The sequence below is a fragment of the Bos grunniens genome, chromosome 2, assembly GCF_055505025.1.
Source record: "Bos grunniens cultivar Pamir isolate PY7600 chromosome 2, Bosgru_T2T1.0, whole genome shotgun sequence".
NCBI classification, from domain to species: Eukaryota; Metazoa; Chordata; class Mammalia; order Artiodactyla; family Bovidae; genus Bos; species Bos grunniens.
The window spans coordinates 111,774,193-111,798,554 of NC_141166.1; the positions used below are offsets into that span (position 1 = coordinate 111,774,193).

Here is a 24,362-nt window from a genome sequence, read left to right on the forward strand (position 1 = left end):
GTATTTCCAACAGACTCCTCTGGTGGGCAGAGATAGTAACAAAATAATATACATTTTTAATAAAAAAGGGCAAAATAGAAAGTGTATATGGCTTCATTTTATGTGACCAAAACTTTTAACTTGGTCACCTAAATATTCTTTAAAGTCAAGAAGATACTGAATTTGATAGCATGTACATCCAATATTGCTTCCTACCTCCCAGGTGTGCCAGACACTCATTAGGACCAAGCCTTAGGGAGCACGGTTGAAAGGGATCTTTGGACCGAAATAGCAGGGAAGCCAAGGTAGCAGGTAAGAAGATGAACATGAACTCTGAAGGGAGATGTAAGATCAGGAAAAGGGAAATGAACATTTTTGTCTGAAGGCAGGCGATGGAGAGCGGGAGTAGAGGCAGTGCCTGGAATTCTCATTAAGACCCTAAATGCCAGGGTGGCTTCTTCCTGTTGTGCCAGCACACTGTGTGGGGAAAGTCAGCGTAACACCTTTGCTCTAAACACTCTCTGTTTACCCATCACTTCCAGCCACAAGGGTTGGTGGAAGGTCTGAGATTTTCCCAGGTCTGCTTGGTGGGTTTGATGATTCTAGAGTATTCTTAGTGGTGGGCATTATGAGAAGGTACTGTGGTGGTGAGAGCCCAGGATCTCTTGTACTTAACTCTTCTCTCTATGGAGTGGATGATGAGAGTGTGTGCAAAGTGCCAGGCTGAGTCCAAGTGGGCTGGGAATAGTGAACAACAGTGGTAGGGTAATCTGTATGGAAAGTGGGTGGGAAGAACAGAGCTAGTGACAGAAGACCGCGAATTCATGATTTGGGAAGACCAGGCTCAACACAAAGGCTGGTTTTTGTTTTTAACTGTGCTAAAAATACACATAAAATTTACCATCAACCCCATTTTTACTGTACAGCTCAGTAGCATTACGTACACTCACACTGTATTACCATCACCACCATCCATCTACACAACACTTTGCATCTTGCAAAACTAAAACCTTGGCAACTCTAGCTTACCTACTGTCTCTGTAAATTTGAATATGGTATCATACTCTAAGAAATCATTGCTGTATCCAGTCATGAAGCTTTTCTGTCTCTATGAATTACATGTATCTGTAAGTGGAATCATACCTCGTCCTTTCATGACTGGCTTATTTCAGCTAGCATAATGTCCTCAAGGTTTATCTATGTTGTAGCATGTGTCAGAATTTTCTTCCTTTTGAAGACTGAATAACATCCCTTTGTATGTATATACCATGTTTTGTTTACCCACTCATTGCTGATAAATGCTTGGGTAGCTTCCACCTTTTGGTTATTATGAATAATGCTTCTATGAATATATACCACTTCGGGTCCCCACTTCTAATTCCTTTGGATATATATCCAGAAGTGGGGCTGCTGGCTTACATGGTAATTCTACCTTTAACTTTTTGAGGAACCACCATACTGTTTTCCATAGGTGGCTGCACTGTTTTTCATTCCTACTAACAGGGCACAAGTGTTCCAATTTCTCCACATTCTTGCCAACACTTGTCATCTTCTGTTTTTAATAGTGCCATCCTAATGGGTGTCAGGTACTGTGCCACTGTGGTTTTGATTAGTGATGCTGAACATCTTTTCATATGCTAACTGGCCATTTTTCATAGCTTCTTTGGAGAAACGTCTATTTAATTCCTTTGTTCATTTTTTAAATTGATTTGTTGTTGTTGAGTTGTAGGAGTTCTTTCTATATTCTGGATATTAACCCCTTGTCAAATATAAGGTTTGCAGATACTTTCTCCTGTTCTGTGGGTTGCCTTTTCACTCTGTTGTGTCTTTTGATGTACAAAAGTCTTAAATTTTGATGTGTTCCAGTTGAGCATTTTTCTATTATTGTTGCCTATGCTTTTGGTGTCATATTCCAAGAAATTATTACTATATCCAACATCTTGAAGCTTTTCCCATATGTTTTCTTCTAAGAGTTTTATAGTTTTAGGTTTTACATTAGGGTTTTTAAAAAAATTCATCTTGAATTAATTTTTCTATGTGATCTAAAGTTAGGGTCTAACTTAATTCTTTCGAGTGTGGAAATCCAGTTTTCCAACATAATTTATTGGAAAGACTGTCCTTTCCCCACTGAAGGGTCATGGCACCCTTTGGAAAAATCACAACCATGTATGCAAGGGTTTATTTCTGGCCTCCACAGAGACTAGTTTGTTTTTTTTTAATGTGATAAGGTGATGATTATAGCAAGAGATGAGCCAAATCAGGTTCTTTGGTTGGATGACCAGCTCAGATGAATCATTTTTTATACAGTGGTGTTTTGTAGCACTAATAGAGGAATACAGTTCTCTTGAAGGCAGCCTAGACCTCATCCAATAGTGACAGGTTGGATGGACTCAGGTAATGAAGGAATGGTACTGAGAGGTATTTAAGTGGAAGCCCTAAATGCTGTGGCATGAGGAGATCTGTGTAGAGGTTATCAGTTCAGTTCAGTTCAGTCACTCAGTCGTGTCCGACTCTTCGTGACCCCATGAATCACAGCACACCAGGCCTCCCTGTCCATCACCAACTCCCAGAGTTCACTCAGACTCACGTCCATCGAGTCAGTGATGCCATCCAGCCATCTCATCCTCTGTTGTCCCCTTCTCCTCCTGCCCCCAATCCCTCCCAGTACCAGTCTTTTCCAATGAGTCAACTCTTCACATGAGGTGGCCAAAGTACTGGAGTTTCAGCTTTAGCATCATTCCTTCCAAAGAAATCCCAGGCTGATCTTCAGAATGGACTGGTTGGATCTCCTTGCAGTCCAAGGGACTCTCGAGAGTCTTCTCCAACACCACAGTTCAAAAGCATCAATTCTTCAGTGCTCAGCTTTCTTCACAGTCCAACTCTCACATCCATACATGACCACAGGAAAAACCATAGCCTTGACTAGATGGACCTTTGTTGGCAAAGTAATATCTCTGCTTTTGAATATGCTATCTAGGTTGGACATAACTTTCCTTCCAAGGAGTAAGTGTCTTTTAATTTCATGGCTGCAGTCACCATCTGCAGTGATTTTGGAGCCCAAAAAAATAAAGTCTGACACAGTTTCCACTGTTTCCCCATCTATTTCCCATGAAGTGATGGGACCGGATGCCATGATCTTCGTTTTCTGAATGTTGAGCTTTAAGCCAACTTTTTCACTCTCCTCTTTCACTTTCATCAAGAGGCTTTTTAGTTCCTCTTCACTTTCTGCCATAAGGGTGGTGTCATCTGCATATCTGAGGTTATTGATATTTTTCTTGGCAATCTTGATTCCAGCTTGTGTTTCTTCCAGTCCAGCATTTCTTATGATGTCCTCTGCATATAAGTTAAATAAACATGGGGACCATACACAGCCTTGACATACTCCTTTTCCTATTTGGAACCAGTCTGTTGTTCCATGTCCAGTTCTAACTGTTGCTTCCTGACCTGCATACAGATTTCTCAAGAGGCAGGTCAGGTGGTCTGGTATTCCCATCTCTTTCAGAATTTCCCACAGTTGATTGTGATCCACACAGTCAAAAGCTTTGGCATAGTCAATAAAGCAGAAATAGATGTTTTTCTGAAACTCTCTTGCTTTTTCCATGATCTAGTGGATGTTGGCAATTTGATCTCTGGTTCCTCTGCCTTTTCTAAAACCAGCTTGAACATCAGGAAGTTCACGGTTCACATATTGCTGAAGCCTGGCTTGGAGAATTTTGAGCATTACTTTACTAGCGTGTGAGATGAGTGCAATTGTGCCATAGTTTGAGCATTCTTTGGCATTGCCTTTCTTTGGGATTGGAATGAAAACTGACCTTTTCCAGTCCTGTGGCCACTGCTGAGTTTTCCAAATTTGCTGGCATATTGAGTGCAGCACTTTCACAGCATCATCTTTCAGGATTTGAAATAGCTCAACTGGAATTCCATCACCTCCACTAGCTTTGTTCATAGTGATGCTTTCTAAGGCTCATTTGACTTCACATTCCAGGATGTCTGGCTCTAGGTCAGTGATTACACCATCGTGATTATCTGGGATGTGAAGAATTTTTTTGTACAGTTCTTCTGTGTATTCTTGCCACCTCTTCTTGATATCTCTGCTTCTGTTAGGTCCATACCATTTCTGTCCTTTATCGAGCCCATCTTTGCATGAAATGTTCCCTTGGTATCTCTAATTTTCTTGATGAGATCTCTAGTCTCCCCCATTCTGTTGTTTTCCTCTATTTCTTTGCATTGATTGCTGAGGAAGGCTTTCATAGGTAGCATTATTAAAAGCGGCTTGGAACTTCTCTAGAGATCCAGTTGCTAAGACTCCACTCTCCCAATGCAGGGGGCCTGAGTTCAGTCCATGATCAGGGAACTAGATCCCACATGCTGCAGTTAAAAGATCCTGTATGCTGCAATGAAGATCGAAAATCCCACGAGCTGCAATGGGAGACCTGACTCAGCCAAATAAATAAATAAATATTTTAAAAATGTTTGTTTTAAAGGACTTGGACACCAGAGGGTATGTGACACAGGGGCTACATCTTGAGGACTTGGTTTACATGCTGTTTGGTTTTTGCTGGGTAGCACATGACTAGATTTATTCATGGAGGGCTTTGAAAAGCATCTGAAAAATTAGGATGCTAATTGATATTTTTTGGGTTGGGTAGACTATGGTGGTCAAATGGTAGTGGCCAGCTAAAGCCAAGAGACATTAAGTAGGAGATACCACATCTCACACACATGGGCACCCATCCTAATTTGTGGGCATCTAAAGAGCAAGGGTCAAGTCTTATTCATTCCAGTATGCTGTGTCCAGCAGTTTCTGGCACATGGTGGACAGATGCTTAATACAAGCTTGAAATGAAATGAATGTAAGCCAAGGAGACAGCAATAATTTGAAGTAAGAAAACTCAACTCTTTATAGTTAGGAAAAGTTTCTTATGCCTAATTTACAATACTTATATTACAGGAAGAGTACATTTCTCCTCCTTTCAAAAAGATAAAGATTTGATCACCATCCTTTGTTTTTAAAAAATCTATTAATTACCACTTATTAAGAACCAACCTGACCTGCCTCTTGATAAACCTATATGCAGGTCAGGAAGCAACAGTTAGAACTGGACATGGGACAATAGACTGGTTCCAAATAGGAAAAGGAGTATGTCAAGGCTGTATATGGTCACCCTGCTTATTTAACTTGCAGAGTACATCATGAGAAACACTGGGCTGGAAGAAGCACAAGCTGGAATCAAGACTGCCGGGAGAACTATCAATAACCTCAGATATGCAGATGACACCATCCTTATGGCAGAAAGCGAAGAGGAACTAAAAAGCCTCTTGATGAAAGTGAAAGTGGAGAGTGAAAAAGTTGGCTTAAAGCTCAACATTCAGAAAATGAAGATCATGGCATCTGGTTCCATCACTTCATGGGAAATAGATGGGGAAACAGTGTCAGACTTTATATTTTTGGGCTCCAAAATCACTGCAGATGGTGACTGCAGCCATGAAATTAAAAGACGCTTACTCCTTGGAAGGAAAGTTATGTCCAACCTAGATAGCATATTCAAAAGCAGAGACATTACTTTGCCAACAAAGGTTTGTCTAGTCAAGGCTATGGTTTTTCCAGTGGTCACGTATGGATGTGAGAGTTGGACTGAGAAGAAAGTTGAGTGCTGAAGAATTGATGCTTTTGAACTGTGGTGTTGGAGAAGACTCTTGAGAGTCCCTTGGACTGCAAGGAGATCCAACCAGTCCATCCTAAAGGAGATCAGTCCTGGGTGTTCACTGGAAGGACTGATGTTGAAGCTGAAACTCCAATACTTTGGCCACCTCATACGAAGAGCTGACTCATTGGAAAAGACTCTGATGCTGGGAGGGGTTGGGGGCAGGAGGAGAAGGGGACGACAGAGGATGAGATGGCTGGATGGCATCACTGACTCCATGGACATGAGTCTGAGTGAACTCCGGGAGTTGGTGATGGACAGGGAGGCCTGGTATGCTACAATTCATGGGGTCGCAGAGTCAGACATGACTGAGCGACTGAACTGAAGGACCAATTATCTCCAGGCATCATGCCTTTGACTTGATGTGCATTATATTTAGTCCTTGCAACAAACTTCGGGTATGCAATATGATCTCCAATTACTGAGGCTCAGAGTTGTTAAGTATCTTGTTTAAGGTTACACAACCAGCAGGAGCACAGCTAGGATTTATATCTAAACAGGTCCCATATTTCTTCTCTGAGAACTCTCTTTCTGTTTCTACCTGGGAGCTAGCATTCTCATCTTCTAATGTGATATTCTTCCAGGGTTAATAAACACATTTTATTCAGCCTCTCTAATCATGGCTCCTATTAAAAAACTATTAATAATATTTTATCTGTCACTGGCCTTCCCCCAAGTTCTCCATGTTCTTTGAGTTTGGCATCAACCCAGCATTTAAATACTATTGAGTGGGGGGAAAATATCACAGGTTTTGATTTCAACAAAAGAACTGAATCATCTCTCTTTCCATTTTACATCAGCATAGAGACTACTTTGCACCGATTCACATATTCACAAAAAAGTCAAAAATTTAAAAAGTGAACCAATAAAAACCATATGTAAAATAGATAGTCAATAGGAATTTTCTGTATGGCTCAGGAAACTCAAACAGGGGCTCTGTATCAGCCTAGAGGGGTGGGATGAGGAGGGAGATGGGAGGGAGGTTCAAAAGGGAGGAGATATATGTATAGCTAAGGCTGTTTCATGTTGAGATTTGACAGAAAACAGCAAAATTCTGTAAAGCAATTATCCTTCAATAAAGAATAAATAAATTAAAAAAAAACAAACAAAAAAACCCTGGTGACAGCAGGGTGGTGAGGGGTGGTTTTGTTTACTTCACACAGACAACTTGACGAGGATAGCAGCAAAAATCACTGAGCATTGGACCAAACATTTCTAGGGGTAGGAGCCTAGGTCCTGGCACAGCACACTCTGAGGTAAAGAGAGACTACAGGGCTCAGGAGGCAAAGTCAGACATAGGTTTTTAGTCCCCCTGTGGCTTATTATTTATTTTTTTGGCTATGCCACACGGCTTGAGGGATCTTAGTTCCCTGACTAGGGACTGAACCTGCGCCCCCTGCAGAGGAAGCGTGGAGTCTTAACCGCTGGGCCTCCAGGGAAGTCCTCTTCCTATGGTTTACAGCAGGGCAGGTCAAGGGCGGGGAAGGTTGTGTCCGGGTGCTGGTGTTTCATTCCCGGTTCCTGATGGGGTCGGCAGAGAGACCGAGTAAATTTGTATATGGTGTCTAGTGAAAATCTTGGGCTTTCCTAACTTTACCTTTTCCCGTTCACCCCTTCGTTCCCCATACCAAGGGGAATGCCTGACATGTAACTGGTACACATCGGCTGTAGTTGTTCTTGGCTGTTCAGTCGCTGAGTCATGTCCAACTCTTTGAGAGCCTATGGAGTGCAGCCCGCCAGGCTCCTCTGTCCATGGGACTTCCCAGGCAAAAATACTGGAGTGGGCGGCTACTTCCTTCTCCAGGGGATCTTCCTGACCCAGAGATTGAACTCGCCTTTCCTACATTGGCAGGTGGATTCTTCACCACTAAGCAGGGAAGCCCCACACACTGACTGAATGGGCAGTAACAAGGAGATTGTGGGGAGAGGGCAGGAACCGGGAAACAATGCCAGGAACTGGAGTAATTTTTTTTTTTTCCTATTAATTTACCATTATTGTGTTTTATGAAACTATTGATCTGGGACATATGGAAATTGATTAAAAAAAAAAAGCAACCAGTGGTTCTTCACTTCGAATAGTTTGAGAAGTGCTGGTGGACAGTGAATCAGTGTAGAAGTGCTGCTTGGCAGAGTTGCAAGACCTCCTGGCCATTTATTTAGTGACGTCCAGTAAAGATTTAAGTGTAGTGGGGTTCCCAGAATAAGTCACTGGTTTTAACTTTGGAAATTCATTTTGTTTGCAGTTCAAAGCATACTGTGCAGATTCTACCCATCACTAAGGCAGATGCTTACAGACCAGGTAAGCTGCCGCAGGCTTACAGGTAAATGCTGAGCAGATGATTCAGCAAGTGACAAAATGGCAAAGTAGAGTCCATTCCACACTGTTCTAGTCTCAGCAGATGTGGGGTATGTTTTAACCCAGTACTTATAAGACGTTGGGGTAATTTCCACTCCTGCTGTTTCTTGCCATGTGGAGGGACAGCAAATGGTCTCTTGAGTCCTGTCTTCCTCATTCCTGGGAGAGGTGAAGTGACTTAGATGAAAAGTCAATCTGGGAAGTGAATTAGGCATGTTTAACCTAGTCCTTTTTCACTGTCTCTTGGAAGCCAGGTACTCTGTAAAAGGTTGGGGGCATTCACTCATGGGTAGATTCTCCTGGCCCAGCTGTCCAGCTGCAGGTTTTGATTCTGGGGTTCAGTACTAGGGGGACAACTGTTTCCACGCACCCTGAGCCATTCTCTCCAATATCAGCTTCACGTTTTAATTTTCATCTTTTGGCACCTTGGTCTTTCTCAGTTGGTTTAAAATGTGGGCAAGCAACACAGGGATACTCTGGGGGCCTCTTGAACTTCACCAGATGGGGGTGACTACATATTGTGGTATTGTATCACAGGCTCTTCTGGCCTGTATTTACTTACCCTCATTTCCTTGTAGAAGGCCAGCACATCTTAATCATTTGGTGACTCTATTATACTGATACCTAATATGTTCCCTTCTGCCAAGTAGGAGCTAGACTTTCCTCTGTCACACTGGTAAATGAGGACAATCTGCTGGCTTGGCCAACGTCCCCTTCTGCCTGCACCTTTCTGGGTGTGTTTATCCTAAAGCTGCACCCCATCTTTCCAGATTTATGGATATCAATAAACTCATACTTTGTGAAAACAAACACAAGGCTCTGAAATCAAAAGTAAGAATTAGATAAAAGCAGGTCTTTGCTCTTCTAAAACGTTATTAAGAACAAAATGTCTTAATGGCCATTTCTGTGATATGATTCAGGTAAACAAAAAAACAGCTCATGGCCTCTGAAGCCTTTGGTTCTTCCTGGGCCAGGTTAGGAGGCATTTAAGCTTGCAGTCTAGTTCTCTGAATTTCAATTACAAGTCAATCTTGCCACCATCTTCCCTGACCTTGCATTTTTCTTTGGGTCACTGGAACAGTATTTGGCCACTCTGCCTGTGAACACTGCCTACTTTCTCTAGGCCAGAGTGCCAGCTGCTTCTACTGGTAGCCTTCCATGGTGGTGACTGTCTCTATGTGCCTGACCCTGGATTCCTTGTCACCATACTGACATGGTATGCTTCCTTAACTGGACCTTGTCTATGCCAATAACTTTGTCTGTAACTCCCTCCCCATATGGTATTTTATTTGCCATATTATTTTCTATTATAGATTAAGTCCTTAAAGACAACACCCCCCCAATGTAGTGAAGACCTTTATCAGTCAAGGTTTTCTATTTTTATCATTCAACTATTCTAGTTTAAACATCTTTTAATTTAAAAATCCATCAGTATATTTAAAGTATAGTCTCCAGGTTTAGAAAGTTACTGACCCCTCATAACAAACTATGGATAAATTCCCCATGGTAGAATGAATGAAGAGTAACTTATATATAACCGTAACTCTAGTATAGATAAAGATGGACAACTAGAATCAAACTTAATGTAAATGTGCCAGGAGAAGAAAGCACAAGATTTACAAAGCTTACATGAAATAAGAAAATGCAACTGGGTGATAACCAAAGCTTTGTTGACTCGGCAGTCTTGCGGACTTAGAAAGGGAGGTGGCTCAAGCGATTCTTTGGGTGTCACAGCTTCTTCTTTCCCAGGCCAGGCAGTTGGGTATGGAGCTGCATGCCGTAGGGGTGAACACTGCACGTGTTGTGTATCATTTTCATTGTAGGTAAAAAACAGCAAACAGGGAATTCTTCTTGAGAGTTTCCTTGTACCCATGATCAGCTTCTGAACGCACTTGGAGGAGAAACAATCCTATTAAAATGTCTCTCAAAAGCCAAAGCTAAATGACTAAACATCAAAACTTTGAGGAATGGGGGGAAAAAAAATCTATGAGGAAAGCATCAGCTTGCTTATCCCGGGAATGAGTAGAATTTTAATTCTCATTCCAGCATGGGGCCATTGGGCACCAAGCTCCTTTCACTCTGGGTAGAAAACAAATCCCCAGGTTGCTACTGAGCCAAACTTTAAAGGCCAGTCAGGAAATGAGCAGCACTCCCCCAAATGGGAAAGCCTGGATCAGTGTTTTTTTCCTAAAGTAAACAAAAGATCTGCATAAGTATTTCCTTGCACTATTTGGCAAGAGAAAGAAGCACCTGGAGAGTGAGTGAGGAAGAGAAAGCCTGTAAGACATGGGAGTAAAACAAGGATGGTTATAATGAAGCTTTGTCTCACTAATCTCCAGAGCCCGAGTGTTCTATTACGAAACAAAGCAACAAATGAAGAGACGCTCAGAAAGACTGGTTGATTAAGAATACATTCAAGACAGGATAAATAGAATAGATGCCTTTCTGGATCCTGAATTTCATCTTTCATTTGGATTTTTTAAAAACCTTTAAAAAATATCTTCCAGAGAGTCAAAGTGGAATATATACATTAAAATAAACGAGGGCTGTGAAGGAAGATGTATGAGCAAAGAGAAAAGCTATTATCCTCGGAGGCAGAAATTTCCTTGCTTCAATGCGGCATGTGACGCTGGCAATTTCAGCCATTCTCTTTCAGGCAATTTTCAGTGCAAGTTCCAATGCTGCTTACTGGGACGCTGTCTCAGCTCACCTAAAGGAGGGGGGCATAACTAAAGATGTATGGAGAGCTATTACGTTCTGTTCAGCAGGACAGACTCAGGAGAAAGACAAGTTTCTCTCAAGAGGCTGGAGGTGAGAGAAATGGGGCAGCAACCATAGCTGCTTTTGTTAAGTACACAGCATTAAAACAAAACAAAACAAAACACGGCTGAGCGACTGAGCAACAAACTAATGCAAGAGACTCAACAACATCTCATTAATGTCAGGAAGTTACACAGTTTTAGAGCTTTTTACCAATGATAAAGTCTTAAAAGACTTGAAAGGGGTGATTGTCCTTCCCCAAAATGTTCTGAACCAACCAACAATTGATATCTAAAGATTACGTAAGAAAAAAAAATTAACTTCTGCTTTTCCTGCAAAGAACTAGAAGTCTCATGTAAAGGAGCAATGGGTTGAAAACACTGCCAAAGAATCTGTGTTAAGGATAATAGTTTTCTTGAGTAGGCCCAAGTAGGAGAGATGTTTGGGCCTTTTGTAGGAGGCAATCAATAGCTCACCTAATTTGGCAGGTAACACCTGATAGAAAAGCATGTATTTTCTGGAGTCCAGGCTCTATTTAGTGCCTATCTGCTGAAAGAAAATCAAAGATAAGGACATAAATTACAGGGACGCCAAGGACACTGCTAACCAAACACTATGTGTGACTATTTGACATCTGCTGCTGCTGCTGTTAAGTCGCTTCAGTCATGTCCGACTCTGTGTGACCCCATAGATGGCAGCCCACCAGGCCCCCCTGTCCCTGGGATTCTCCAGGCAAGAACACTGGAGTGGGTTGCCATTTCCTCCTCCAATGCATAAAAGTGAAAAGCGAAAGTGAAGTCGCTCAGTCGTGTCCGACTCTTAGTGACCCCATGGACTGCAGCCTACTAGGCTCCTCAGTCCATGCGATTTTCCAGGCAAGAGTATTGGAGTGGGTTGCCATTGCCTTCTCCGATTTGACATCTATGTGCTCTTAAATATCCTTTTTTGCTCCCTATGTAATGTTAACATTATTTATCTCTTCACCTGCCTCTAGCTCTTCCTGACTGAAGGTTAAGTGGTTGTGAAACCACATGCACTGTAGAATCCAAAGCACCTGTTTTAAACCCTTGGCTAGTGGTGGTGCCTTGTAGTGTGCTTTTGACGAGCTCTGGGAGCAGCTGAGGGTGGGCTGCTTTGAGCCATCTGGAGGTTTTAATGTGCCCCATGCAGCTCATGCCAACCTGGCTTGCCAGAGTCAGGGTCACTGTGCCCTGAGACACTTCAGAATGGTGCTCAAGGGAGCCATGCTCTGCCGCCACCTGGGCCCTCTCGCAAATGAACTTGCACTTTCAATTTGATGCTGTTTTTCTTACCCTCTGCAGGCACTCACAAGCAGAACTATTATTACTTGCTTGTTACTGCATGTTGCTGATTCATACGCAGAGGAAAATGTAATTTTGTCTTAACACCTCTTCCCTGTCATTTAAGGCATATGTTAATGAAAGACAGATTTTGGCATCCACTCTCCTCTGCAGCTTTGAGGCCACAGTATATATTCATTATAAATGAAGATGCAACTGTTATTTTATTTCTATTTATATTTATAACTACACCAAAGCCATCTTGCAGGTACCTTTGTGCCTCTCAAATCTCAAACCATATTCCAAGAAATGCTCAACATTTCATGCTTGAATTGGCATTAATGTGGCATTCATGTACATACAATGTTTTAAATAAAGATGTTTTCACTCATATTTTATTATTGACACTCTCTGATCACATATTTTAGATTATGCTGGAGCTGAGCCCTTGAGGACACTTTAAGAGTTTTTCTTTCCACTTGCAGTACAGACTGATTTTTTTTTTTTTTAAGTGAGGAGTATGCAAGTGATGGGTGCTCTGCTTGTTTGGAGGGGAGCCAAATAGAAGTCTGAAGCCCCAAGGGGGTGGGGCCAGAGCAGAAGTAAACATATGCAGAATGCTGAAAAGAGCTGACTGCAAGCTTCTGCTTTGTCATTCCTCTCCCTTCCTTTCCTCCCCTTCCTTCCCAGTGTGTAATGTGGATAAGTGCTGCCTACTTATTTCATAGACACTGGATCTAGAAGGAGCTGTCTCCTTGAAGATCGTCTGATCCACACTCCCACCCACTGCAGTAATTCTTCGCTTGATTCAGGAGCTCTTTTTCTTCTCCAGCAGCTTTCCCGAGCAGCATTGTAGCCTATCAATTAAAAGTGGACTGGTGAGAGGCAGAGTTTTTAGAATCAAGACAGTTCTGTGTCCACACTGTGTTTCTGCCACTGACTCGTGGTGATATCCTAGGCAAACTACCCAATACCTCAGAGTTCTAGTCTTATCTGTTAAATGGTTACAATAAAAACTAATTTGTAGGAGTCTGACGTTTAAATGAAGGAATAATGTGGTATATAAAAGTGTAGTATATAAAAGACTTAGCACTCAGAACTAAATTAAGAGCAGCTAAATGGTTCAATAGGAACCATGACCCATGTTTCCTGTCTGACAGGCAATACTTTTCCACATATTTTACCGTCTTTCTCACAAGGTCTCATAAACCCAATGAAAACATTTCTGTTGCTGGAGTACTCTGTATGCTGCCTTGTAGACTGTAGCTGCTGTTATTAGTAACAACATCTCACACATATTCAGTACTTTACATTTTACAGTGCACTTTCACAAGCGGGGAGGTGAATAACCACGCCAACATGTCTATTGATGACTAATAGAGGCAGGAAGCAGAAGGAACAGAGGCTCTGAAAGAAGTCTATTAATGATGCAAATGTGAAGTTATCTGCACTTGTGAGAAGCATAATAAGCATTAACACCAACTGGAAGTAACAGTGCATGATATATTCTGGCTTCAGAACTTGGCTTTGATGAGTTAGAAAACCAGAAGAACACAGCATAGGAGTTTGGGGACAAGAATTTAAGTTACCTGAAATTTAATGGTCTAAATGCTTCGGATGTCCAGGAGGGCAGCTCTTCACACATGGGTGAATAATTTTCACGTACAAATGAGTATAGCAATGATATAGACTGCACGATGGTAGAAACCTCGATGTGTTCATAATTTAGAGACAAAGCATATGGAACTGAGACAAGCAAAACAAATAAGTTCTCAGAAGTCAGCGTTAAATGGGTGTTTCAATACTACAAATGTGTCATACTGAAATGCAAAAGTTTTAATAATAGAAACTGTTACCTTGGCTTTCTCACAACCTTCTGAAACAGTACTTCATGTGCGTGAGAATTTTTACATTTGGAAAATGCTCAAAAGTGAATTTTTAGAAATGGAGGAAAATGGAGGGTGCATTTTTAATATAGCATATTTCATTATTTCTGTATTATAAAATGAATGAATACATCTTTTTGTTAGAAAGAAAATGGTCCTTTTGAAATTCAGCTCCCTCAGCAGATGAATTTTTAAATATCAAACTCTGCCTAACTAGTCCTACCGCTATAGATGAGGAAAAATGAGAATTTCATGCAGCTATCAATTATTTTTAAACTAATACCCAAGCAGATACATTTGTAACATTTCATGATTTCTTAATATCTATAGGCAATATCCCAAATCAGGTCTTTCTCTTTTTTTTTTTTCCTCTGCCAAAAATCTATATTTTGTCTGGTAGCAAATTCTAGATAGGGGGTTGATTCAGGTAGGCTAAAGGAGAGAAAGCAGAAGACACTGATAGAAATGGCCCGATGAGCAGCCATGTGGAATAGGAGGTCTATGCTAGACAGAGCCCAAAAGAGCCCAGTTTGTGTCTCACAGTCCAAATTTGGTTTGATGTATTTTTGAAGTTTCTAAAGGTTAACTACATGCTGTAATACATTATAGAAAGACACGAAGCAGAATTTTACTGTGCCAGTCAAGAAGCTGGCTTGAATCTGCTATTTAGGACTGAGAGAGACAGTACAATTTACATGTGTGAGAATGTGGGAATAATTTTACCTTCTGTTGTTTTTAAAACCACCTTGGGCCATGATTTTTAAATTGAGACACAAGAAGATTTGCGGGGGGGTGGGGGGGTTCCCATAGCAACATTAACTTATCTAAGTGCCCTTGTATGTAATACTTTCAATACTAGTTTGGCTTTAAAATACACACTTTAATTAGGAAAAACAACTGAGTTAAGAGTCTCAGGCAAATTTTGACTTTTACATTTACTGCATGTTTAAATGGAAACCTTGATATTGTACTTCTGAGGATTTGCTACCAAGGCAAATGTATGCAGATACCTTTTGGGATTTTCCTTGCCCCCATCTCTGACCTCACTGCATTCCATTCTATTGACAACTCCTTGATCAATCTCTCTATAAATATATTTAAAGCACGCTGTGGCTAGGATAAAACAGAAACAAACCAATCTTGAATGGCTCCAGTCCAGAGGTGAGAACCCAACGCACCCTCTTATTTAAGGCTGTCTACAAGCTGATGCCCTCTCCATCTTTTCTCCACTATTCTGAACCATGAACAGCCCTATCAAACATACTCGTCTTCTCACCATCTTCTGAGAGCGTACGTTCTAGAACTAGTCTGAGACCTACCTCCTCCCACAGCCCTAATTCTTTCCTTCCATCCCACAGCTAATCTTTCTCTCTCTTCAGAACATTATTACTATACCACGCAATGTCTGACTGGGCAGCATCCCTCCCCTCTTTTTTTGATCAGTGTCCTCATTTTCCTTTGAGGAACTTTCCTCCATTCACTATGGTCTGGTGGAACCATCAAATAACCTGCCCTGACTCAGTCTGTCAATAAAAGAATCCATGACCCAGCTTGGATTAATCACATCCTGCCAGGAAGCTGAATTTTAAGTGAGTTCAAAAAGGAAAACTAGTTGGAATGATCATTCTAGGTCCTTTCAAGAGATTGTCCATGTCTTTGAGATTTCTGTGGCTCATAATCAAAGTCTGTTAGCTGAAAAGCTCCCTATTTGAGTAGAAAAGAAAGAAAGTGAAGTCGCTCAGTCATGTCCGACTCTCTGCAACCTCGTGGACTGTAGCCCACCAGGCTGCTCCGTCCACGGGATTTTCCAGGCAAGAATACTGGAGTGGGTTGCCATTTCCTTCTCCAGGGGATCTTCCCAACCCAGGGATCGAACCCCCCAGGTCTCCAGCACTGCAGGAAGACGCTTTAACCACTGAGCTACCAGGAGTACTTGCTCATATATTATCTTGGTCATGATTTAGAGGCTTGGGATGCACACATTTTGCTTTGCCAGCTAGAACCTACTTACGCTCTCAAAACACAGGGCTGGGACTTTATTTATTTATTGTATTATTCCATATAATTCAGCACAAAGTAAGTACTCAGTATACATTGTGTAACAAATGAAAGCCCAGTCTTAGAAACTCCATTTTTACTAAATGCAATTTGCAAGCCAATTTATATCTTTTTTGAGGCAAAGTGGTAAATACCATTTTTATTTTTTTGGACGCACTGGGTCTTTGATGCAGCACACGGGCACTTCATTGCTGTGCGAAGGCCTTCTCTAGTTGCACTGAGCTGGGGCTGCTCTCTAGTTGTGGTGCCCGAGCTTCTCATTGCAGTGGCTGCTTCTTCTTGTGGAGCACGAGGGTGTGCAGGTCTAGTTGCCCCATGTCATATGGGATCTTAAGTCCTGGATCAGGGATTGAACTCACGTCCCCTGCATTGGCAGGCAGATTCTTAACTACTGGACCACCAGCAAATAGTAAAAAATTTTTAATTGCTACAATTTAAGAATTTTCCTGGGTAAATAGTCTTCTTAAAGAAGGCTTTCAACTTGTACACCAAAGAATAGCCTGAAAATAATGTTAGCATTAGTCATACTTCCCCTATTTTAGGAAAGGAAAGATAAATTAAAATTCTGTTTCAGACATTAGTCTCTAAATTAAAAAAAAAAAGGTTTGGGGATGGACAACAGACAATAACAAAACAAAAAAATAGGCCTTTGCCTTGGTCTTGTGACTTTCCTTGGAAACAAGGCAAGCTGACTCTGCTATCAGTTAACAATGGAGGAGAGTTCAGCTGTGTTCAACTAATGTATAAATAAAGGAGATGGTTTTTTTCACTTCTAAAAAATGGCAGGCTTTGGTTTCTCAGAATCATCTGACTTATATCAGTAATTTACCTAAATGCTTTTAAAACTCAGAGAACAAACAAAATGGTTAAGACATAATAAATCCAAACAAGCTTGAGCATATTAAGTTTTGAAAACACAGAATGTTGTGCTCTCTTCCAAGTCACTTCTGTGTGCTTAAAATGCATAAAACAGTCCATCCACGATAAACAGCAGGATACATAAATTCTCTTCTTCTGACTGTCTTTTCAAAAATGAAAGATTTACTGAAGACTCTGAATAGTGTAATCCTCTGGTTTGTACCTTAACATGATACATAGTTCATTCATGAGAAAGGACTGAAAATACCAAGTTGGAGCTTTTTTGAGTCAAGTGTAATGGCTTCTGGAATTTGCCTTGAACCCACACTCGGTGCATTTTCACTTTTTTTTTCCTATTAACTTGTAAGCGACGATCAACCAGATTTTGCTTCTCATCTAACCCAGCCTTACAGAACATATTGTGCACTTCCCCTGTGAGACAAAAATGGCAATCAAATATATGACATGTGACTTGGGGGCGGGGGGAGGGGCAGTCAAGAACAATGGAACATTAATGGAATGACTGACCATATGAATTTCATTTATACCAAGAAACATTTTCTAGTACAAATTGATGAAGGAAGCCTATGACACCAAGTAGGCTTCCTCTACTTCACACAAACACACCAAGTATAAACAGCTGAACACAGCAGGTATTAATAGATACACAACAGTACTGGTTGCAGCTTTCAATATTTTGAGACATGCCCTAGGTCTGAATTCTTGCTGGTCTGCAGAGATCCCAAATGGCACATTATAAAAGTACTCATGTAAGTTTGGGGAAAGTACTTGAATGCAGAATTCATTTTAAATGCTTTTTTTAAAATGAGAAATTGACAAGCGATAAGTAATTTTCTATGGACTCTTAAAATCAAACTTCCTCTTTTGACTGTGGCATGTCATCAATTTTTTTATGTCTGGGCTAATGGTACCTCCAAAACGGAAACTTCATTTGGGCATGAGAATGAAACAAGTGATTCTTTAAAGCAGTTTCAATTGGAAAGAGATTAAAAGGCAAAAGGCCATTTTCAAGCTTTTACACACAACAGTTATAATCACTAAAGTGTAAAGACATCTAATGTTTAATCAGCTCCTGAAGCCTCATTTTAGAGCTTTTGAGTTTCTCCCTGCAAATTATACCCAAGAAAAGTTTCTACAGCTAATTATTTCCTCTTATAGATATGCATACCTTTTGTAAAGAAATATGCTCTGGTGCCATCTCCTCGAACATAAAAATTTTCAGATAAACAATGTCCTAAAAAAAATTGTGACAAGAGAAACTTAGTATTCCTTAAAAAAAAAACCACCACCTACAACAAAACTGACATGAAATGTAAACACAGCATTATTTAAAACACATGAAAATAATTCCAAACTGAATATATCATTACCTCTTTTAAAACGAAGCTGAGTCTTATCATATCTTCCATAGTCCCGAAATAACAGCATTCCCCCAGGTTTCAGTAACTTGGACAGTCGGTTTATAACACCTTGCATCCTTTGAAGACAAAGCAGGAGACTGTGGAAGTCTTGTTTTCTACGCCACATTTAACATTCTTAATGATAAAATAAGCATAGCTTGAGAAGGCCAAAGAAATCTAAGCCACAAACATAAGGGCACCAAAAACAAAAGTATTTTGTATAGAAAGAAAAAAGGATGGCAATTTGCTCAATAATCAGATTCAAAGAGTCTAGAATATCAAGAAATCACCCAGATGACTAGAGTGGTAACTTCACGTAGCTTGATGTATGATGTCAAAACTGAACAGCAAAACCACACAGACATTCCTGATATTTACAGCAAATTCAGGTAGTTACAAGGCAGAAAAAACTGAAGTCGTTTCATTTTCCTTGCATGACAAAAAATATGCCAGAGCTGTCCCAAATCAGATATACCTAAGCAGGGACATCTTTTTCTCCAAAACTAGCTGCTTTCCCTCCTGACTTCTTTATTTAGTTCAAAGGTACCATCATTCACTGAAGTGTAACACCTCAGAAAAATCTTTGACCTCTTTCACTTTTCTCTTTTTCCATTATACTCTTCACAACTATTCAATCATCAAATTGTATGTCTTTTTATTATCGTTATTACATATTTGGTATCTTCTCTCTTTTGTTTCCATTAGTACTCCCTTAGTACAAACTCCATCGTTCTCTGGCTGGAAAGAAAATTTCTTCCTAACTAGCTGTATTATTTTCCCTGCCAATCCTTCCTGTACATTATTGATGAGTTATTCTGCTTAAAAAGATGGTTTTCTCAAATCATCCCTTTGTGCAAATTTTCATGATATTAATCCGTAGGATAAAAATCTTAGTTCTCTTAGTTTCTTAGTTGAATCCTTAAGATCACCTACAACTGGCCTCAATTAATCTTTCCAACATCTTTCCCACTGCTTCTTAATCTGAAGCATCGCTAGCCAAACTGTTACATGCTTCATTCTGAGCCGCGCATGACTGTGCTCACGTGGCTTCCCCTGAAAAAATTCTCTCCTCCTTACTCTCTGCCTATTTAAATTCTATTCACACTCTAAGCCCCAGCTCAATACTGGGAAGCCTTTCTTTCTTTTACTGTTTATTCTACCCATCTGGCTCCCAATCAGACATGACCTCTTGTGACTGCTCTTGATTTAATGTTTTTTGGTTAAGTGTTCAAAGCCTTACGTGTGATTATGGTACAGAGATGGCAAAGATTTCAGATCTCATAACAAGCCAAGTGACTGACACTGGCTGCCAACAGAGCTCTATTAAGGACTCAAGACTTGCTGGGAATGACAATCTACAAAATCAGTTATCAATGTCGGCCCTGGGCAGAGAATGGTAAATGGCAGCCTGTGTAGTAAGTCCTTTCTGTCTCTGCTTTATACAAACTACTTAAAGCTTCTGAGCATTTCTTATTTTAAAAATGAAAGGTTTGGATCACATAATCTTTAAGTCCCTTCCAATTAAAACATTGTTCAGTGGAATAATGGGGTGAAAGAGTATGTCAGGTAATGAAGTAGGTAATGAGAAACTGAAAGTAACCATGAAAATAAGAGACAAAAAAAAAGTGGCATGACTAGGAGAAGATCTCATTTAAACAAACGAACATAAGTGCATGAAAAATAAAACTATTTTTCCTTGTTTATTTTATTACAGGTTATTTTCACACTGTGCTTATATCCTTAGGATCTGGCAATTAAAACCATATCTAAAGCTTAAAATATTCACTTTTAGGATAAATGGTTTATGTACAGAGAAAAATCTCTTTCTGCACTTATTAGCAAGACAAGCATGAAATGAAAACACAGAAAAGCAAAGAGTCAAATACTTCAAAATGTAGCCTCCTTTTGCAAACCCTTTGCTCCCAACTGTCCTTTAAAGTCTGCAATGTGGGTCAAGGCAAGGGGTGGGGAACTGCTTCTCTTATCAGTACATCTTGGCTCATAGTGCAATTCCAGAGCCAGTTCCTAAGAAATGCAGGTGGGAGTGGGTTGGGGATGACAGGGACAAGACAAGAATGGGGAAAGCCCCTTTTCTCTTAAGATGAGAAAGAAGAGATTTTTTAAAAAGTTGTTTATCTATACAATCTCTGTGTAGATCTTTAGAAAATATATTATATTTTTATTTCAGTGATAAGAAGGACAGTTACTTCTTGTTTTGTAGCCTTCTATGGTTTACTCCCATTTAAGCTGGGACCCCCTAGACTCAACGGCTTGCTGAATTGCTTTTCCAAGCCGGCAAGAAGCCACTTTTCTAGAATTTTCCTGGGGCTAAATCTACTATCACAGTGCTAGATGACCTGAAACACACTGCCTCACTTTTCACTTACTATTATCCAACTTACTCACTTACCTCATTTTTAGATCATTTCCATGTAGGTAAGAAAGTAGCTATGTAATGTACTGACATGATACATCCGAATCTATTTTATAATAAACAGAATGAATATATGTACTATAAAAACAATCTTTTCAAGATATCTGCTTCCCCTTCTCCTTTCCATTCAATTCAAATCATGAAAAAACATATAATCTAAACTAATATAAATAGCTTTTTTGAAGGTTTATTTTGAATTGAAACATTTCCTGTTATATGTGTTAGATAGAAAATCTTGTTCATTATCCACCTCCTCTATCCTTTTAGCTGTGAAACAAAATATAGATGACATCTTTATGCTAGTACCTAAATAATGCCAATAGCCTAAACAGGTTAGCAGAAATAGGTTACAGAAACTGGGAGGAAGTAACTTCATAGAACTTGATAGATCTCGTTAGGTGCAATTACATATTTCATTCATTATTTGGAAACCTAATTTTTTTTCCTACAAGTCATCAAAGTGAACATCTCTGAATGAGAAGTAAAAGGCCTGTAAAGGATCCTAGTGATCTTATAGCAAAGAAAGAAGTACACAGTGCTTGATTTCTTTGGGAAAGAGTAACACTCACCAAAGTGGTCGATGCCAAGTCTGCACCTACTAACCAGAAGATCACAAAAACCCAATTTTAAGACACATTCTGAAGGGACAACCCCAGACGTTTAGCACACTTGTGTCTTAATACATACAGAGTGGAAAAATTTTAAGAAAAGTGATCATTTTAATTGCTGTAATATCTCTTTGTGCTTCCTCTTTGGAGAAAAGCTATATTTACTATTTCAGAACACTATGTGAACAAAAATATTTAAGTCATAAATACTTAAATGATGGCACTAGACCAACCTTAGATTATAAAGGTCCAAGGTTAATCTGGAAAATCTTGATAAATCCTAATTCCCTAGTGGGCTTCCTTAAAACAAATATTTTAAAGACCTATGTGAAGCCAGATTCACAGCCCACCTCATTACGAACATTCAGCAAGAAGCTAAATCAAAGATGTTTGTTTCTGATCACCAAGTACAGTTTCCCTCTTGGGAGTCTATTAGGCTGTTCTGAATTTGTAATTTTCTTGAAGCACTGTCACTTTTAATAGGTATGTGTCTTGCCAGAAGATGCTCACTTCTTTCTGACAGTGACAGAAAGCTCACTAATGAAACAGTTTGGCCAGTTTCTTTCTAAAAGTCTGAAGAAAGGAAAAACTGCATTTAAAAGGCTGCATATTACACGTAATGTAGTTCACTAAATAATAAATTCAAGAATTGTCATTTTTGCTTTGATAGATCTGAAAGCCACTCCTGATAAAGGGGCTGTACATATTTGCTCTGCCCTTTCGTCATCATTTACCTGTCAGGATGAATAGAAGACAGAACAAAGACTAGGAGAATGACATCCAGGGTCCCATCCGGAAAAGGGTAGGGTAAGCCATGGTCACAAACGTCATGAACAAAGGCACAGCACTGGGCTGCTCTGTACGATGCATGAGACTGTCATGATAAAGGAATGAAAAGACAAAGTTTTTAGCAGACTTCTAGTATTTTTTTTTTTTTCAAATCAAAAAGGTTAATTTAACTTCTCCCAAAGGCCTTTCTTCTATGAATTTGATTTTCTGATTAGGTGTTCTGTTAGCTTATATCAAACTGTCATAAAAAATTAAGTCTAGCACTTGGACTTGGTAAAAAATATTCTTTTGCAACCCTTCTTTAGCTTTAAAAGTGGAGTAGGGCAGTCTTTCTGGGTCAGCAGGCAGCAGTGCTGGAAGCTCACCCTATGTTACTTCGCAGGCACTGAGATGGTCCTCTGCACTCTCTCTCACTGCTTGTTCCATGCCTCCTTTGGCTTAATCAGTAAATATCCTATAGTATGTAATCAACATTAGGCAATGGTGATGACTGTACAACTCTGTAAATATACTGAAAAAAAATCACTGGATTGTATACTTATAAATGGTGAATATTATGATATACGAACTATATCTCACTAAAGATGCTATTTTAAAAATGCATTAGAGTACACACATACTATTTGCCTATAAAAACAATACTAAAAGAATATATACCAAAATTCTGAGTCACTCTAGGACTCCAGAAAGCATGACTATAGGTAAATTTTATCTTTCCCTTTAGGCTTTTCAGTATTTTAGAAAATGTCTACAATGAAAAACTAGTAACCCTTATTACCAGAAATTATGTTCCGTGTTTACCAAACATTTTTGTTAGCAGAATTTCCATTCCTTTTCAATTTTCTAAAATTACCTCTTTTTGCTATGATAATGCTTACTAGAATTTGGGAATTGGTCAAATAAGACCAAGCGCCAACTGTTTTCCTTATAGTCAAGGACATTTTAGATTTGTGATAATGCCTTTTCAGACCTTTTTTTTTGTTTTTGCAGAATTTTTAATTTAATGAGTGCCTACCATGTGCCAGGCTATGTATAAAGCTCTATGCTATGCTATGCTATGCTAAGTCACTTCAGTCGTGTCCGACTCTGTGTGACCCCATAGACGGCAGCCCACCAGGCTCCGCCATCCCTGGGATTCTCTAGGCAAGAACACTGGAGTGGGTTGCCATTTCCTTCTCCAATGCATGAAAGTGAAAAGTGAAAGTGAAGTTGCTCAGTCATGTCCGACTCTTAGCGACCCCATGGACTGCAGCCTTCCAGGCTCTTCCGTCCATGGGATTTTCCAAGCACGAGTACTGGAGTGGGTTGCCATTGCCTTCTCCGGTATAAATATAAATATCACCCTGTAGGAGCCACTCCCCTGAATTCTAAGTCCCAAACAACTTCAATTGTTTTGATGATATGATTTGCAAAATAGTAAAAGCTCAGTTAAAAACGGTCACAGATGTGCTTCCCTGGTGGTCCAGTGGTTAAGAGTCTGCCTTACAATACGGGCTCAATCCCTGGTCGTGGAAGATCCCACATGCCATGGGGCAACTAAGCTCGTGCACCACAATTACTGAACCTGTGCTCTACAGCCTGGGAGCCGCAACTACTGAAGCCTGAGTGGCCTAGAGCCTGTGCTCTGTAACAAGAGAAACTACCACAATAAGAAGCCCACGTGCTGCAGCTAGAGAGTATCCCCCGCTCTCCACAACTAGAGAAAGCCCATGTGCACAGTAACAAAGGCCCCGTGCAGCCAAAAAATAAACAAAAAAATATAAAAAAATAAAATGACACATCTCAAAAATAAAAAAAAAATGGTCACAGATAACATTTGATGCAGTTACATTAAAAAAAATCACTTCAACAGTAAATAAATTAAGATTCTTTTAAAATACAGCTCTCCTTAAAGAAAATACAAGGCATACCTTTACTAGCTCCACAGCTCCAGAAGCAAAATCACAACAATAAAGAAAGAACTCCGGCACATTCCTATGAAAAAGGAAGAAATATTTAAATCTAGAGTTCAGATAAGCTGAAGCAACACAAGAAAGAAACTGTAGTTGAAACTTGTTAATAAGTACCTCTTTACCAGAATTTTGGATGACCTTGGCTTGCTGTTTCTTTTGTTAAGGTACTGTTCTCTAGAGTGGCATGTGGGTGCCTTCATGTTGTTTCTGAACCAACACTGTCTCAAAACACTTACCAATTACAGGGTAACTTTC

General features: G+C 40.0%; 1 protein-coding gene and 1 long non-coding RNA gene across 11 annotated transcripts in view; both read right to left on the minus strand.

Annotated features, from left to right (window-relative positions):
- METTL8 (methyltransferase 8, tRNA N3-cytidine) overlaps positions 1 to 24,362 on the minus strand; it is a 171,161-nt gene that overhangs the window by 71,108 nt on the left and 75,691 nt on the right. For 6 of the 10 annotated variants that reach the window (XM_086357990.1, XM_086357939.1, XM_086357969.1 and 3 more), the window contains 5 exons: positions 24,066 to 24,129; positions 22,101 to 22,240; positions 18,295 to 18,401; positions 18,093 to 18,158; positions 16,017 to 17,335 (listed from right to left, as the gene is read on the minus strand). In XM_086357990.1, the coding sequence (XP_086214116.1) occupies positions 17,145 to 17,335; positions 18,093 to 18,158; positions 18,295 to 18,401; positions 22,101 to 22,240; positions 24,066 to 24,129 (568 nt within the window). In that variant the 3' untranslated portion in view covers positions 16,017 to 17,144. Of the gene's footprint in view, positions 1 to 16,016; positions 17,336 to 18,092; positions 18,159 to 18,294; positions 18,402 to 22,100; positions 22,241 to 24,065; positions 24,130 to 24,362 lie in introns of those variants that run through there. The other 4 variants (XM_086357998.1, XM_086357980.1, XR_015147666.1 and 1 more) reach the window with 2 other exon arrangements.
- Positions 9,692 to 13,847, minus strand: LOC147378533 (uncharacterized). The gene is made up of 2 exons (XR_015147675.1): positions 13,691 to 13,847; positions 9,692 to 9,931 (listed from the first exon to the last, which is right to left on the minus strand). It is a non-coding gene; the product is annotated as an uncharacterized LOC147378533 (long non-coding RNA).